An 18,250-nucleotide genomic window follows, 5' to 3' on the forward strand; every position below is an offset into this window, starting at 1 on the left:
ATCTGAGGCTGTCTGAACGTATTGGCACCTTGCTGGACTTCAGTACCATCTCTTCCTGCCTTATTACCATCTATCAACAGCAGTACAATAAAGCTTTCCATCTTCAGTATATGCTCTCTGAGTCTAGCCTATCGCAGTGGTTCCACATGAGGCCCCTCCCCGTGGGAGGAGTCATCTCCACTACGACTAAGAGTCCACACTATGCCTCAAACCCAACATGCGCGGCCGGTGCTCCCTCATTTAAAGGGCCCAGGGCGAGAATCTTGGGCCGGATGCCTCCTGATGACATCACTTAAGCGTCCTGTATAAGGCGAGAGCCTGCCCTCAGTTCCTCGCCTTGGCAAATGGATCATCACACTTGTGTGAAGCTAGTTGCCATCCTGTGTTCCTGAAAATCCTTATTTCTGTGCTTGTTCCAGTGTTCCTGCGTTCCTTGTTCCTGTGCTTGTTCCAGTGTTCTTGCATTCCTTGTTCCAGTGCTTGTTCCAGTGCTCCTGCATTCCTGTGTTCCCGTGGTCCTTCCTGTGTTCCAGCGTCTGTTCCTGCTTCCTGTTCCATGTTCCACTACCCAGGTTGTACCTTCTCGGACTGATACATGGTACTGATCTCAGCTTGCCTCTGTCCAAGTTTGGACTGCTGCCTGGAACTGACCTCTGCTTGCTACTGACCATGCTCGGACTGATACCTGGAACTGACCTCTGCTTGCTACTGACTACGCTTGGATTGATACCTGGAACTGACCTCTGCTTGCTAGACCATGCTTGGATTGATACCTGGAACTGACCTCTGCTTTGGCTGACCACCCTCGGACGGATACCCTGGCTTTGACCTTTGCACACCATACGGACACTCTCCTTGCTTCTCCTGTGACCACCAGGCCTGCCTGTTCTGTCGCTACCCATGGCCTCCTACAAGCTAGACCACTAGGTGCTGCCTGTCCTGACCGGAGGACCTTCAGTTCCTGTTCCATTCCAGTGGTCTCCGGTACCTCTGTTCCAGTCTAGCTTATCTGTTCTCCTCTGGCCACGTGCCTTTGCTCTTGGTGGGCACACCTCTCTGCTATCTCTCTGGGAGACCCTCAGAGGCCCACCTAAGCCCAGGCGGTCTGGGAATCCAAGGGCTCAACCCATGGATCCTCCGGACTGTTATTGGTGAAGCTCCAGCTAGCCTCTGTCTCCTCATGTGCTTCACTTCCTGGCGGCAGGCGCCCTCTGGGAACCCTCAGAGGGCCATACCAATCTTGCGCCAGGCCAAGGGTCCACCTCTAGTGCAACAGGTTGCCAAGCCCAAGGACTCAGCAGAATCCTCTGCCTTACAGGCTATTCCAGGCCTGGCTACATGTGTCCAGGAGCAGCAGCAATTCCTTGAGGCATTGGCCACCTCGGTAGAGACACTACGATAACAACTCGAAGAATCCGCCATGGCCAACTCAGAGACTCTAGCTAACAGCACTTCATCAGCCTCATCGCCTTCATGGGCACAGCTGGCCCTCCCAGCTCCTCCCCGTTTCAATGGGGGTTTATAATTTGGTCCGTATTCAACCTGAGGATATATGGAAAACTGCGTTTAATACGCGGGATGGACACTACGAGTATGTAGTAATGCCCTTTGGGCTATGCATTGCCCCTGCCATTTTCCAGAGGATGATGAATGAGATCTTCCGAGACCTCCTATACTTCTTCGTCATAGTCTATTTGGATGACATCTTTATCTTTTCCAAAGACCTGGAATCCCATCACTCTCATGTCCAGACTGTTCTTCAGCGAATTAGGGACCACCATCTCTACGCCAAACTTGAAAAATTACTTTTTGAACAGTCTAGTCTCCCATTCCTGGGTTACATAATTTCCAGCCAAGGATTCACTATGGACCCAGATAAGCTCCAAGGTATTCGTGACTGGCCTCAGCCAGTTTGTCTGCAGGCCCTACAAAGGTTCTTAGTATTCACGAACTATTACCGTCACTTTATCGCAGACTATTCCACGCTGGCAGCTCCACTCACTGCCATGACTAAGAAGGGATGTGACCTCAGGGAGTGGAGTCCCAAAGCCCAGTCCGCATTCCAGGCACTAAAGGAGGCCTTCCGTTCTGGCCCATATCTCTGCCATCCAGACCCGAACCACCTCTTCATCGTTGAGGTTGACGTGTCCGCCATTGGCACCGGGGCGGTCCTCAGTCAATACTCCACCAAAGGAGCCCTTGTTTCGTGCTCGTTCTACTCCCATAAGTTTTCACCTGCAGAACACAACTACACAACTGGGGACCGTGAACTCCTGGCCATGAAGTTGGCTCTCCAGGAGTGACTTTCCTGGCTTGAGGGGGCCCAGCACAAGTTCACCATCTACACTGATCATAAGAATTTAGAACATCTAAAAGAGGCTCAACTACTGAATGCAAGACAGGCCCGCTGGGCTCTCTTCTTCGCACAGTTCAACTTTGAACTCTGCTACTGCCCGGCTGACAAGAATCTCCGCACCAATGCACTCTCACGCTCTGTAGAGCCGGAAGATACCCCCGAAACTCAAGCTCATATCATTGATCCCGCTTGCATCTCCATCGCGGTTACTACCACTATGCCTGCTGGTAAGACGGTGGTGCCTCTCTGCCTCCGAGAGCGAGTGCTTCGTTGGGCCCATGACTCCCGTCTCTCTGGCCATCACGACCGGGCCTGAACCCTTGAGATGCTCCGCAAACACTACTGGTGGGCTACTATGACCAAACACTCCCGAAACTATGTAGACTCTTGTCCTGTCTGCACTCAAAAACCACCTACTGGATGTCCATGAGGGCTTCTTCAGCCCCTTCCAGCACCCACAGAACCCTGGACTAGTCTTTCTACAGACTTCGTTGTGGAGTTGCCCCCCTCCAAGGGGCACACCGTATTCTGGGTCATATTAGACCGTTTCTCCGAAATGGCTCATTTTGTGCCTTTACCCAGCCTACCATTGGCTCTTGAACTCGCCCGACTCTTCCTGACTCATGTCTTCCATCTCCATGGATTGCCACAAGAGATCATCTCGGACCATGACCCTCAGTACACGCAAAGTACTGGAGATCCCTCTGCAGAACTTTCAGTATTACTTTGAACCTAAACTCCGCCTACCATCCGCAGGCTAACGGTCAGGCCGAGAGAACCAATCGCTCCCTGAAGGCCTTCCTCCGGTCCTACGTTAACGACCAACAAGACAACTGGGTCGATCTTCTCCCATGGGCAGAGTTGTCATACAACACCCACGTCACATCCGCCACTGGGACCTCTCCGTTTGCGGTGGATTTTGGTCGGTAGCCCCGCTTGCCTCTTCCAGTCCCACTCAGTGTGCCATCTCCTGCAGCGCAGTCCATGGCCCAGACCATCCACCGGATATGGGACCAGGTTAAAGAACGCCTCTGTCAAGCGGCCAATCGTGCCACCCACTGTCGGGCCGCCCCAGTATTTTTGCCGGGACAGAAGGTCTGGCTCAGCATGCGGCACATCCGCCTCCAGCTGCCCTCTCAACGATTGGCCCCAAAGTATGTGGACCATTTCCCATCTTACGCCGAGTGGGGGCTGTAACATACCAGCTAAAGCTACCAGCAAGTCTTGGAATTCACAATACATTCCATGTATCCCTGCTCAAGCCCCTAGTCTTGTCCTGGCCATCTCGAAGACCGCCACCACCCACTCAGCTCTCGGCTGAACTTGAGGCCACCCTCCAGGTCCGGGAGGTCCTGGACGTTCGCCGCTGAAGAGGACGTTGGGAGTACCTCCTGGCGTGGGGGGGCTTTGGACCAAAGGAGAACTCATGGGAGCCCTCCCACCACATCCTGGACAAGAACCTCCTGTGAGCTTTCCATCAACAGCACCCACAGAAGCCTAGACCGGTAAGGGGAGGCCTAGAATGGGGGGTACTGTTGCGCGTCCCGGCCGCGCTGGTGCTGCGACCGGGCCTGCTCACCTCAGGCTCCCCTCCATGGGCTCCATTCCATCCTCCCCAGCAGCAGCAGCCAGCATTCAGTGTCCCCAGTGCCTACCCCAATCGCCTCCGTTCTCGCAGGCCTCTCAGAGGAGCTCCCGCAGGGGCTCCGCATCCTCGGCCCTGCCCCTAGGTGCGCGCGTGGCCGGTGCTCCCTCATTTAAAAGGCCCAGGGCGGGAACCTCAGGCTAGATGCCTCCTGATGACATCACGTAAGCGTCCTATATAAGGCGAGAGCCTTCCCTCAGTTCCTCGCCTTGGCAAACAGGTCGTCACACTTGTGTGAAGCGAGTTGCCGTCCTGTGTTCCTGCATTCCTTGTTCCTGTGCTTGTTCCAGTGTTCCTGCATTCCTTGTTCCTGTGCTTGTTCCAGTGTTCCTTGTTCCAGTGCTTGTTCCAGTGTCCCTGCATTCCTGTGTTCTTGTGTCTTCCAGTGCTCCTGTGTTCCTGTGGCCTTTCCTGTGTTCCAGCGTCTGTTCCTGTTTCCTGTTCCACGTTCCGCTACCCAGGTTGTACCTTCTCGAACTGATACATGGTACTGACCTCGGCTTGCCTCTGACCACGTTTGGACCGCTGCCTGGAACTGACCACGCTCGGACTGTAACCTGGAACTGACCTCTGCTTGCTACTGACCATGCTCGGACTGATACCTGGAACTGACCTCTGCTTGCTACTGACCACGATCAGACTGATACCTGGAACTGACCTTTGCTTTGGCTGACCACCCTTGGACAGATACCTTTGCGCTCCATATGGTCACTCTCCTTGCTTCTCCTGTGACCACCAGGCCTGCCTGTTCTGACGCTACCCGCGGCCTTCTACAAGCTAGACTACTAGGCGCTGCCTATCCTGACTGGAGGACCTTCAGTTCCTGTTCTGTTCCAGTGGTCTCCAGTACCCTCTGTTCTGGTCTAGCTTATCTGTTCTCCTATGGCCGCACGCCTTTGCTCTTGGTGGGCTCACCTCTCCATTACCTCTCTGGGAGATCCTCAGAGGCCCACCTAAGCCCAGGCGGTCCGGGAATCCAAGGGCTCAACCCATGGAGCCCCCTGACTGTTATTGGTGAAGCTCCAGCTAGCCTTTGTCTCCTCGTGTGCTCTACCTCCTGGCAGCAGGCACCCTCTGGGAACCCTCAGAGGGCCGTACCAATCCTGTGCCAGGGCAAGGGTCCACCTCCAGTGCAACACAACCGCTCCAAGCTAGGCACACCCTTCATTTTCAACTCTGCTTAACAAGGTAGAGATTTATAATCAGTTGGGTTAAGAATCACATTCATCAGACCTAAGGGTCACACTTTTGGAACCAAGTTCACTAGTGTCTTTAAATGTAAAAATAAAGTTAAGTCTCCCAGTTTATGGTGTCTTGTGCAGAGTAAGAGCACGCTTTTGCACTTGGCCATAGGTGCCAAATTGCCTGGCTACAGATCTGGGTTCTCTAAGAAGACTCTCCTCCCCCTTACTTTACTAATTAAAGATTTCATTCATTCAGAATTAATCTGTGTATTGAAAAGGTTGTAAATTTGTCATTTAATTCCCAGAAAGAAATACACAGCATGAGACAGCCAGCATTACCAGAGCAGCGGGGATCTGATTTAATCTATAAAATAGAAGATGTCCCTCCATGGTATCTTTGTATTTTGCTTGGATTTCAGGTAAGCACAGTGCTCTTTTTATGTTTCTTCATATGCTTACTGTTAGAGAGTCAGAGCTTACTTTTCCCTGCAGCACCACTTTAGCATGCACAGAAATTTCAGAGCTGCCTAGATCTCAGAGGAAAGCTGCATTTCTGTGCTTTGTGCCTCTTTGGATCTCCTTTGCAGTTTTATCTACTGCTGCAGGTGACTTCAAGTTTGCTGTTCCTTTACCTGCAGGAATTTCATTAATTTCACCAGGGATCATCTGGGTGGGCTCATTTTTCCATTGTTATTGTTTGCACACCAGGAATGGGTGGGTTTATACCTCACTCCTGGCAGGATTTCTTTTTTGATACTGGGGGGAGGAGCAGATCGGGGCATTGTCCGGGAGCAGCTAGATTTTAAACAGGAGGAGGGATGAGGAAATCCAACCTGTGGACCCCGGAACATGCTAATTTTATTTTGGAGGGTTTGGTGGGTGGGAGTACATGGCCCAACACAGCTATATATTAAATTGGGGGGGGGGGGGGGGGGGAGGGAGACAATTGGGTGCAGGCCAAACCTTTTAAATGTATTTTATTTATTTAAAAAAATATATAAACCATAGTCTCCAAAAGTTTGAGATGGTGACATTAAAACATACATAATTACTTCAAAAGCTTAAGGGTATTTCTAAATAATACTGTATCTGAAATTAATCAAAGACATTCCAGGAATAAATTCTATAACATCAGGCCAGCAACTAGAAAAGCTCAACTGCAGATTTGGTTAAATATGTTAATTTAGGGGAAGATACATCTAATAGCTCTGTCAGTTTCCTGAAAGCCCCAGAACAAAGAATTACAATAATCTAGGACAGGCAAAATTAAAGCCTGCAAGGTAGAGCGAAAATCACCTGGCTCAAGCAATGGCTTCAACCTGCATGGCAGTTGCAATTTCTTAAAAACAGATGAAATAATTGATTTTTATATGTAGCTGCATAGAAAGATCAGAATCTAAAGTTACCCCTAAGTTCATACTTGTAATTTAATAGGTAAATTGCCCTTCTCTGCACTGGAGACAGTGCAGAGAAGGGCGAGCAAAATGATAAGGGGTATGGAACGGCTGCCCTATGAGGAAAGGCTAAAGAAGTTAGGGCAGTTCAATTTGGAGAAGAAATGACTGAGGAGGGATATGATAGAAGTCTACAAAATCATGAAAGGACTTGAACAAGTTAATGTAAATCAGTTATTTATTCTCCATGAAGTTAGCAAATTCTTTTTCACTCAGCACATAGTTAAGCTCTGGAATGTGGTTACAGCAGTTAGTGTAACTGGGTTTAAAAAAAGGTTTGGATAAGTTCCTAGATGATAAATCCATAAACTGCTATTATGGTAATTAATAAGCAATAGCAGCTTATGATCTAATGTTTGGGTACTTGCCAGGTACTTGTGACTTGGAGTAGACACTGTTGGAAACAGGATACTGGGCTTGATGGACCCTTGTTCAGTCCCAATATGGCATTTCTTATGCTCTAAAGGACCATCATAGGAAAAAACAGTGGAAGTATCCAGTTAATTAGCTAGTTATCTGGCCAGAAAAGGCTTGAAAACTAACCCCCACCCCCATCTGGTTATATTCAAACTGAATATAGCCAAATAACTTTAAGCGAGTATATTATTCAGTGGGATGTTTTTCCCACTGAATATCTGAGGATTTGGCTAACTTTATTTGGCTAACTTTAGCTGGATAACTTGTCCATTTGCCAGCTTATTGAATATGTCCCCTTTTATAATATGCACGCACATGTTATAAAATTCAATGTTCGCGCGCACGTGTGCGCTGGATATTAACATCCACGCATGCATGTGCGGGCACATCATGACTTGCACGCGCAGGGGGTGGGAATTTTCAAATTACGCGCGGTGATGTGATCAGCCTTTTCTCCAATTCCCTCCCAGTCTGCTCCAATTAAGGAGGGGACTTCCCTACCCCCCCTGCCTAACTTCCTTCCCTTTCTCCTCTCCTCTCCTCTCCACCCTGACCCCTAACCCCTACCTAGCTACACCAATTTTTTTTTTACACTATTTTCTGCACGTATCCCATGTTTTTATGCATGCAGCCCTTTGAAAATTAATGGGTATTTTAATTTTCCCACAATATAACAAAATGGGAAAATGAAAAAAATGTGATGGTGCTAGGGTATTCCCATTGTAACCGTATCCAAAAGTCAGTAAGGAGGCCCAGACAACTGATCCGCAAAGATAGACTTTTATTGCCAGCAAGATGCAGCTAAGACAAGGGCTTAGTACAACTGCATGCCATGCCCCCTTAGGAGCAAACTTTTATACACTTTACAGTTCTTATCTATCGCACATGCGTTTTACTTTCTGCTGAACAAACAATTTACAAACTGCTGAACAAGCATTTGCTAGCGTGGTCCTCTAGTAGGTGTAGCTTATGATCAGACTATTGTTTCGTCATTTAATTGACGTGTTAGACATTTTATAGCGGCAATCGTATTAATACAATACAAATTATTATTCCAAAATGGAGTCACGTTCCACTAAATGTTAGTGCGTAACTGCGTCACTACGTATTATGTGCCGTTTGCGTTGCAAATGTTAATACATTCAAGATGGCTGTGCGTTTCACTGCTGGCATGGTTAGTCGAGAGGTTTTCAGTTGTCTCATTCTTCAGACGTTCACAAAATCTAAACTCCTTCATTCCCCCCTTTGATACTTCAACTTCGGTCGAAGGCAGAAGTATCACATTCATCTGTGAGGTAGCTGAAAAGACAGACAATAGTTAATACAGTTATCACTCCAGGTGGGCCCTAAGATGTTGCTAGGTTGTTGGTTTCTTCACGGGTTTGAGACGGGTGGGCCCTATTGGCGTCACCCCCCTTTGTAGCCCGGCTTACCCCAGCTAACAAAATGGCCCAGACAGGTTAGTGGTATAAATGGCATCATAAGTTAGTATCAATGTATTCATCTTCGGAGTCAGATGAATCAGATGAGGCAAGCACTCAGCAAGCAACCAGTCTACGCCCTCACAGCAAGCACTCAGCAAGCAACCAGTCTACGCCCTCACAGCAAGCAACCAGTCTGCGCCCTCTCAGCAAGCAACCAGTCTACGCCTTTTCAGCAAGCATCCTTCCAGCGTTCTTCCAGAGCACTAACCAACCAATTATTTATCTCCTAATCTCAGCCTATCCTCCCATCTGCCATCCGCCTACACTCTGCGCCAGCCAGCTAACCTCCCACAATGTCTCTTGCTCTTCCAATACCAATCTCACAACACCGCCTCCTATCTAAAAGAACATCTACCAGACGAGCCCCTCACAATAACTTAAAAACCCTCACCCCTATCTTGATCACACCAATTACCCAGCTTCTAGGCCTCTCCCTCTTTTCACTCTCTCTTTTCAATGCACAATCTCTAACGAAGAAATCCCTAATTTTCAATGATTATCTCACCGACGCCAAGCCAGATATCTGTGCAGTAACCGAAACATGGCTTAAGCCCTCAGATACAGCTTTAATAAACCAACTACGTACACAAACCTATGACTTCTTCTCACTCCCGAGACTGAAAAAAAGAGGAGGGGGCATCCTTCTGGCTACCAAAAAAAGCCTTAACTTCTCCCAACATCCTTTCAGCTCTAACTCAAAACTGGAAGTCGGCTTCTTCACCTCACAACATCTTCAAATCCTTCTTGTCTACGCCCCCCCGGGACTCCTAGAAGCAGAGGTCTCCCCCCTCCTTGAAATCACCACCATGCTCATCAACCTGGATACTCCAGCAATCATTTTAGGAGATTTCAATCTGCACATAGACAATCCCTCACCATCTAACAGCTGCGTAACACTCATCACAGCCCTGTCTGCTATGGGATTCCAACAACTAGTCAACGAACCCACACACAAAGCGGGTCACACTCTGGACTTGATTTTCGTCAACAAGGGCATTACGACTACATCCAATTTGAAGAACAAAAAGGTTCCATGGTCAGACCACACGCTCATCTCTACCTCATTCACGCTGGAAAAATCCAACACTCCCTACTCCCCCTCTCCTTCATTCCACTACAAGAGGCGATGCTCACCAGAAGACCTTAACAACCAATTGGTCTCACAGCTACCCCTATTAGACCTCACTGACCCGAACACTGCCATTCGCTCCTGGAACAACATAACAGAAAACATAGCCAACAAGCTCTGTCCTTCAACTACAAAAAGATCTCACACCAATGCATCCAACAGACAACCGTGGTCACTAATGAACTCAGAAAACTAAAACAAAGTTTAAGAAAAAAAGAAGCGACCTGGCGCAAAACCCCTTGTGACATCACCATTTTTTCATACAAATCCACACTTTACCAGTACAAATCTCTCACCTCAAAATCAAAAAAAGACTATTATGCATCTAAGATTCACAACCTGGTTTTTGACGCCAAAGCCCTCTTCGCTTATGTCTCCAGCCTCACTCAAACCATTCCGCGAGAAATCCCAGGCAACATGGCACAACCCAAAGCAGAAGAACTCGCTCAGTTTTTCCAAAATAAAATCACCAATCTCTTAACACAACTGCCTTCCAATACAGCCGACCTCCAGACATATCAACAACCTGCCCACAAAAACGTCAGCTTAAACACCTTTGAACCCGTCTCTTCCACGGAGATACAAACCATCCTGAGAAGAATGAAACCTTCGTCTCATCCTGCAGACCACATCCCCTCCAAACTTCTTCTAGCTATTCCAGACACAATAGCCACTTCATTGAAAAATATCATCAACTGCTCTCTAGCCCAAGGAACCTTCCCAGATGATCTTAAAATGGCCTCAATCTCACCGCTCCTAAAGAAACCCAACCTAGACCCGAAGGACCCTAACAACTTCCGCCCCATAGCTAACCTCCCATTCATCGCAAAGATCATGGAAAAACTAGTGAACTCTCAACTCTCAGATTTCATCGAAGACAACAATCTTCTCTTCATCCCACAACACGGCTTCCGTAAAATCGAGGCACAGAATCCCTCCTCACTTCGTTGACAGACCATATCTTACTGGGCCCTCGACAAAGAAAACTCTTTTCTATTGATCTTGTTAGACCTATCAGCAGCGTTCGACACGGTCAACCACACCATCCTCTTAAACCAGTTATCGTCCATAGGAATCTGCGGCACCGTCCTATCTTGGGTTCAAAACCTTTCTCAACAACAGAGGTTACAAAGTTAAACTCCAAAACAAGGAATCCTCAAGATTTGACTCTGCCATAGGAGTCCCACAAGGTTCTTCATTATCTCCGACTCTATTCAATATTTACCTGCTTCCTCTTTGCCAACTCTCACTGACCTCAATCTAAAGTACTTCCTATACGCAGATGATATTCAAATCATCATCCCCGTCAAAGACACATACTCTAAAACTCTTGACTACTGGGAATCATGCCACCAAAAAATCAAACAACTTCTCAACAGCCTTCACCTCATCTTAAATTCCTCCAAGACAGAAATCCTACTCATCTCTCCCGAGAACAATACACCTAACATTACTCTTCCCACCAACCTACCTACTGCACAAGTTAGAGACTTAGGAGTGTTATTGGACAACCGGCTAAACTTCAAGGCACACATCAACAAAACAACCAAAGACTGCTTCTATAAACTCCAGGTTTTGAAAAGGATAAGACCTCTCTTCCATGCTCAAGACTTCAGAACGATCATCCAGGCCAGTCATTTTTTCAAAATTAGACTATTGCAAATCCCTATTGCTAGGTCTGGCCTTCTTCCTATTCCAAACCATTACAGATGGTGCAAAATTCAGCAGCCCGACTACTAACAGGCACAAGAAAAAGAGACCACATATCTCCCATCCTGAAAGAGCTACATTGGCTACCCGTATACTTCCGTATCATGTACAAAACCATATGTATCATTTTCAAAACTATACATCAATGCACTTCCCTCGATCTTCAATTTCCTCTCCAAGTATACAACTCGACAAGACCTACCAGAAATGTTTATAGAGGCACACACTCAAGTTCCCCCTGCAAAAACGACTAGACACATTACCCTAAGAGATCGCGCCACCTCCACAGCTGGCCCCCTTCTGTGGAATTCATTGCCCACAGATCTCAGACTGGAACCTTGCCTCCCAACTTTTAGGAAAAGACTTAAGACTTGGTTATTCAAGCAAGCTTTCCAAGACACAATTTAATGACACAATCCAAGGACACAACCCAAGGACTCCTCAAAACATTCAGCCATTAATCATGCCATTTGTACATAACTTGTAATGTGACTTGTATATCGTTTAACCATTTATTCTTCCTTTTTCTTCCTCTTCACCAAGTTCTGTCACCCTTGTTAATTGTAACTGTACTTTCGGTCACCTGAGTTCTAGTTTGATGTATTTAATGCACTCCCGTTTCATGTAAACCAGCAAGATATGTTCTCATGATTGCAGGTATATAAAACCTTAAATAAATTAAAAAAAAAAAAATAAAAAAATAAAAAATGTGGAAAACTGAAGCATATTTGTTCATCATCATAATGTGGGCAGCTGCTCTTCGATCAGCAATTCTTTCATCATCGAACGTAAGTTCCTGAAAATAAGAGGGAGACATAAAGGAAATAAAATACAAGAAATGAGGAGGAACAAGAAAGGAAGAAAGAGTTCCTTCAGCCCGGGAATCGAGGTAAGCCAGTTGGGCAGTGACGCTGTCCAATCAAAAACTCCAGTCCATGTCTGTACAGGAACATGGGCCAGGCGGACCATCCGGTCGGTGATGTCTTCGATGACTTGCTCTTATCATCAATCTGTAAACAACAATTAGACAGGTTAAATTTCCCACACACACACCTCCTTCCTGGGCTAGGAGGTAGTCCAGGGCCAACCGATTCTGGTAAACGGCTGTAATAAGTTAAGTGTTTTGCTTGGCTAGTATGTTGAGAGCCAGAGCAGAGTCGTTAGTTAGGAGTTCTAATACTGCTTGAAGTCGAATGATACGGTTTAACATATAGATAGGGGTTCTATATCCGTAAGAACCATCTTCTGCCCATGTAGCAGGTCCATAATACTGCACAATTCGCTCGGGTGGCCACTCCTGGTCAGTCCAATCTCCAATCGAAACTTTGTTACTTCTACGACGTCTGTTTGGTTTCATGGGACTGTACACAGGGACTCCTAATGTCTCTCCAGCCATGACTGGTAACAGGAAGAAACTTGGGCGGATCGTGGCCAAGAAGCAAGTTCCATACCAGCTTGTAGGTAGTTGTTCATATGCCCTTCGACCGCATACAAAATAATATCCATCAGGAGCGGTGAAGGAAGTAGTGGGTACTCCAGCAGTTGTCCATGTCTTGTTTAGTGTTGGTTCAGTCCAGAAAGGAACAGGCATGGTAGAATTCTCTGTCTGCCACCAGGTACGATTGTTTGTGTTGACAGTAAGGACCCCTGTGCAAGGGGAATTTCCAATAGGTACGGTATATAGCTTTGAATGTTGTCGAGATATACATTGTCTGCCAATGACGTCAGTCTGGAGAGCCCATTCGTATGGACTGGTTTTTCGTTTATAAGTTACAGTGGTATTCAGAGTATTGAAGTCAGATTGGAATACCTCTTTGGCTTCCCAGGGCCATTGCTCTCCTGCGTTCGTACCTCCACATACAAAACAATTTTGACTTCTAAAGAAAGAGCTATGTTTTCAGCTAATTCACAAACATATTTTTGGCTTGATGTGAAGTTGTATGTTTTTGTAATTCCTCGGTCAGTTGGGATACTTCATCGAAGAATGATTGATAACCAACCACAGTGGTTTGGTGGATGATGGGACGGGGTTTGTCTCTTCGCTGCGTGATTGTAATGTAGGTCATGGGATCTCTTCCGGTTCCATCGATTCCAAATCCCCATGTGTCCTGCCAGGGGGATCCTTCACTCCTGAGTGGCCATTGCAAGGACACAATGTTTCCAGTTGCTTTTGTCAGTCTACCTACTCCTTGGCAGCCTGGGTAACCCCCCCCCAGTATAGTCGCACACCAGGGCCCATCCGGATAGGGTAAGATCCCCAACACAAGGCATCCCAGCTAGATGGATTAGCTACTCGATTGTAGGGACAAAGATATTTATGGTTGTAAGTATAGGATTCTTCCAAGATTGAGATCCGCAGTGGAGTGCATTGGGATGTTTATTAATTGCGTCACAGGCGTCGAAAGTGAGTGTAACACTAGATCCTCCTCCCACTAGGATCTTGGTAGAGTTGATGTAGTACAAGATTCCTTTTCCCTCTGGTACGATGCTGGTTGTGGGACTCTTTGGCAACCCAGCAGTGAGGGTAATGTTGTAGTACTTGGGAGTGGTTGGAGAATGACAGATGACTTTATTGCCGTCCAAGCATCGATGAAAGGATTGATACCCTTGGGTTGTATTTAAAGCACAAGCAGGTCGTGCTGTACAAGGCGTTGGAGGTTGAGATTGATGTAGGATTGTAGAAACAAGTTGAAATCCATCTTCAGTTGTAGTACGTATTTGTTTGATGCATTCAGAACAATTTTTGCTCAAGGGAAGCTTAGGAGATAGAGTTGATGCACATGAGATCAGTAGTAAGACCTGTAGACATCTTGACAGTCGAAGGAAGGAATAAGGAGCAGTATAGATCTGGAGGTTTAGGGGGGTAGCACCCCATCTTCAGAACCTTTGAGATGCTTTTAGCACTTCAAGTTGTGATGAGGAGAGTTGATTTCATGTTTATTGTCTCTAAAAGAAGGAAAGAAATGGATACATTAGTATTCTTCAGTAGTTTACTTAAGTCTTTTACTCAGGGTATCTCCTGCCTGCCTTGAGTGAATTTTAATTTATGGTCCCCTATCCTGGAGACCTGCCACTGAGAGGAAGCAGGTTTGAGTCGAGTCCAGTGAATCCATGATGGACATCCAGAGACTTTTACAGCTGTAGGAGTGGTTAATAGCACAGTATATGGCCCTTTCCATCGAGGTTTGAGGAAATCAGATTCATCCCATTCCTTTATCCAGACAGAATTTCCAATTTGAAATGGATGAGTTGGTGTCAGCAAGACTAGTGGTTCAGTCTCACAAGTGTAGTTACGGATGGCAACGACTGTGTCATACAGTCCTTTGAGTTGGTTGCTGAGAGACATTTCTCCTTGGATTTGTAGCGATTCAGGAAAGGATGGGAGAGGTGGAGGTCTTGCATACATCATTTCATAGGTGTTAGGCCAGACTTCCTGGGGCTGCATCGGACGTGTAGTAAAGCTAACGATAGGATGTCTGGCCATTTAGTCTTTGTTTCCTGACACAATTTAGCTATTTGATTCTTCAGAGTTCTGTTGGCTCGTTCAACTGCTCCGCTACTTTGGGGTCTCCAAGCACAGTGCAAGTGCCACCTGAGACCCAGAATTTTACTTAATTGTTGAGTGACTCACTGGCAAAAGCTGGTCCATTGTCGGAATTGATTGTCTTGGCAATCCGTATCGTGGTAAGATTTGATGAAGAAGTAAGGACACTACTTCTTTAGCTGTTTCAGTTCGTGTAGGCATGGCTTCAATCCAACCAGTATATGTACAGACTGCTACTAACAGTGCTTTGTATCCTTTTGAAGGAGTCATATGAGTAAAGTCAATTTGACAAACTTGAAAGGTGTTGTTCCCCGTAGGATATGTCCGGGGGCAGGACCAGGTCCATTCCGGGGATTGTTTTTCGCGCAGGTGACACATTGATTAATGGCATGCTTTGTTAGCTGAGTAATTCTGTTGATGTAATATGTTTTTTCCAATAGTTTTGTTAATGAGTCTCGACCAAGATGGGTTTTGTTATGGGCTTCTTTAACTATAGTCCAAGCAATAGCTTCCAGTATCCATATTCGACCATCTTGTAGAATCCACCAACCATTCTGCTGGTGAAACTGCTCATTCTGTTCGACAGAATAAACAGGACTTTCAGTTAGGAATTGTAGGAGTGGGCAAGCTTTGGCTGTTATTTGCAATGACTGCACACGTGCTGCTTCTTTCGCTGTTTTGTCTGCCCATTGGTTTCCTTTTGCAATGGGGTCTGACTTTCCTGTATGTGCCTTGCAATGCATGACGGCTACCTTTTTTGGTGCCCAGACAGCGTTTAGCAAATTGTGTATTTCAGATGCGTTAGTTAACTGCTTTCCTTCAGCAGTTAGAAATCCTCGTTCCTTATATAGGGCTCCGTGTACTTGAATGGTAAGGAAGGCATATTAGAGTCAGTATAGATGTTTACAGTTTTCCTTCTGCCAGCTGCAGAGCTCGGGTTAGTGCAATTAGCTCAGCTTTTGTGCAGATGTTCCTGGGGTAGAGGCTCAGCCTCGATGATGTTGTTTTCAGAAACTACAGCATAACCAGCGACCCGAATTCCATCTATAACCTGGCTACTTCCATCAGTGAATAAAATCCAAGCTCCCTGCCAGGGTTGATCTCTTAGATCGGGTCGACTGGAATGTACTGTAGCCATAACTTCTTCACAATTGTGGGTGACTGGTTTGGGAGCTGGCAATAGGTTGCAGGATTCAGGTTTTTACTGTCTTGTATTTGGATTTCGGGAGTTTCACATAATAAAGCTTGGTATTTACAAGACGAGAGTTAGTCATCCATTTTGGTCCATGAGTTTCTAGTAGTCCTTGAATGGTATGAGGAGTTGTTACTTGCAGAGTTTGTCCAAAGGTTAGTTTGACTGCCTCTGGAATGAGTATGCATGCAGCCGCGATGCTTCGAAGGCAACCTGGCCATCCTTTTGCAACATTGTCCATTCCTTTTGACAGATATGCAACAGGTCGTTCCCATGAGCCTAGAGTTTGAGTCAATACCCCAATGGCCATTCCTTTCTTTTCATCGACAAATAGATGAAATGGTTTCAGTACATCTGGTAACCCTAGAGCTGGGGGTTCAATCAAGGCTTCTTTCAGTTGATGCAATCTTGCTAGTTCGTGTCTTCCCATTGAAAAGGTTGAGACTCTGTCTTTCCCCGCAACTTGTCGTACAGGGGCTGAGCAATAATGCATAGTTGGCAATCCACAATCTACAGTATCCTGTAGCTCCAAGGAACGCTCGGAGCTTTCTTACAAGTGGGTACAGGTTGATCTCTTATCGAACTAGTACGGAGATTCCGACGACGAGTGCCTTCACGGATTTGGAAGCCCAAGTTCTACTTCCAATTCACAAATTTGCGCTTTTTTTTACTTGCACGGTATCCTTTGGAGTACAACGTCTTTACAAGTGGAGGGTGGCTACTGCACATTCAAGATACGTTTCTCGAAACAACAGAAGGTCATCCACATATTGTATTACTGGCCCATACATAACTTGATATCTTCAAGTCTTTTGCCAGTTGTTCACCAAACAACGTAGGTGAATGCTTGAACCCTTGAGGCAAGCGAGTCCATGTGTACTGCTGCTTTATTCCAGTGTGTGCATTTTCCCATGTGAAGGCAAAAATCTTCTGACATTCCTCCGCTACCGGAACGGAGAAGAAAGCATCTTGAGATCAATGACACTGTACCACTTTGACGCAGGAGAGACTTGAGCCAAGATTGAATATGGATTTGGTACGAGGGCTACTAGATCTGCTACTTGATTTTACTCTCCTTCAATCTTGTACTGGTCGTAATCATTGATCCAGGTTTCTTTACAGGCAACAAAGGGGTGTTCCAAGCAGATCGGATTCGCCGGAGAATGCCCAAATCATACAGTCTCTGCAGATGTATCTGGATTCCTTGCCTGGCCATATATGGAATGGGGTATTGAGGTTGATTGATCACCTGTGCATTCTGTTTCATCTCTATCCATATGGGGGTAGCGTCGATAGCTATTCCTCCCGGGTTCTGTTCGGACCATACTTGGGGTACACTATCCATCAGTTGTCTTCGTTTTTCGTTGAGGGGGTGTTGTTTCATATCGATGTTCGATGGTTCGTTCGACTATGGGAAGATGTAGTCTCCATTCTTCTTGGAGGGGACAAATGAGAGAGACTGGATTATCAGCGAAGGATGCTTTGATTTCTCCAGTGGACTCGAATTGTAAATTGGCTCTTAATTTGCAAAGAAGGTCTCTCCCTATGAGTGGCACTGGGCATCCTGGGACGTAAAGAAATTGATGGGACACTAATTGCCCTCCCACTCGAACTTGTCGTTTCTGGAGAATGGGAGCGATCAGTGGCTTCCCAGAGGCTCCAACTATAGAGATGTTCTTTGAAGTGGGCGTGGTTATAGCAGTTGTCATTACTGATCTTTGCGCTCCAGTGTCCAGCAATCCTTTGAATGTCTCAGTTCCCACTTTTATTTCCACCAAAGGATCAAGGGGAAGATTTCCCTTGTCTAGTCATGCTTCACTTTCTTCGCCGGACGTTTCACCCAAGGCCATCTGCCATTCGCTTCCTTAGCTTTGGACGGAGTATATCCTTCCTGCTTCGATTGCAGGGACTCCGGGCACTCAGACTTCCAGTGTCCTTCTTGTCTACAAAATGCACATTGATTAATTCCTAACGCATTCTTCCGCCTCTAAACGGTCCTCCTCTACTCGATCTTCCTCTAGGCGGCCCTCTGAGGGCGATCTGCCTCTTCCTCTGGGTCCAGGATATCCTTGATAGTGCCTGGACGGATTCCAAAATTAGTCTCTTCCAGGCTGCGGCTAACAAACTAACACTTT

General features: G+C 46.5%; 1 protein-coding gene across 3 annotated transcripts in view; it reads left to right on the forward strand.

The window, feature by feature from the left end:
- SLC23A1 (solute carrier family 23 member 1) overlaps positions 1 to 18,250 on the forward strand; it is an 896,619-nt gene that overhangs the window by 200,926 nt on the left and 677,443 nt on the right. For 2 of the 3 annotated variants that reach the window (XM_029583351.1, XM_029583353.1), the window contains exon 2: positions 5,491 to 5,604. In XM_029583351.1, coding sequence (XP_029439211.1) covers positions 5,506 to 5,604 — 99 coding nt within the window. In that variant the 5' untranslated portion in view covers positions 5,491 to 5,505. Of the gene's footprint in view, positions 1 to 4,582; positions 5,190 to 5,490; positions 5,605 to 18,250 lie in introns of those variants that run through there. The other variant, XM_029583352.1, reaches the window with a different exon arrangement.

Source organism: Rhinatrema bivittatum, chromosome 18 (genome assembly GCF_901001135.1).
Source record: "Rhinatrema bivittatum chromosome 18, aRhiBiv1.1, whole genome shotgun sequence".
Lineage (NCBI taxonomy): Eukaryota > Metazoa > Chordata > Amphibia > Gymnophiona > Rhinatrematidae > Rhinatrema > Rhinatrema bivittatum.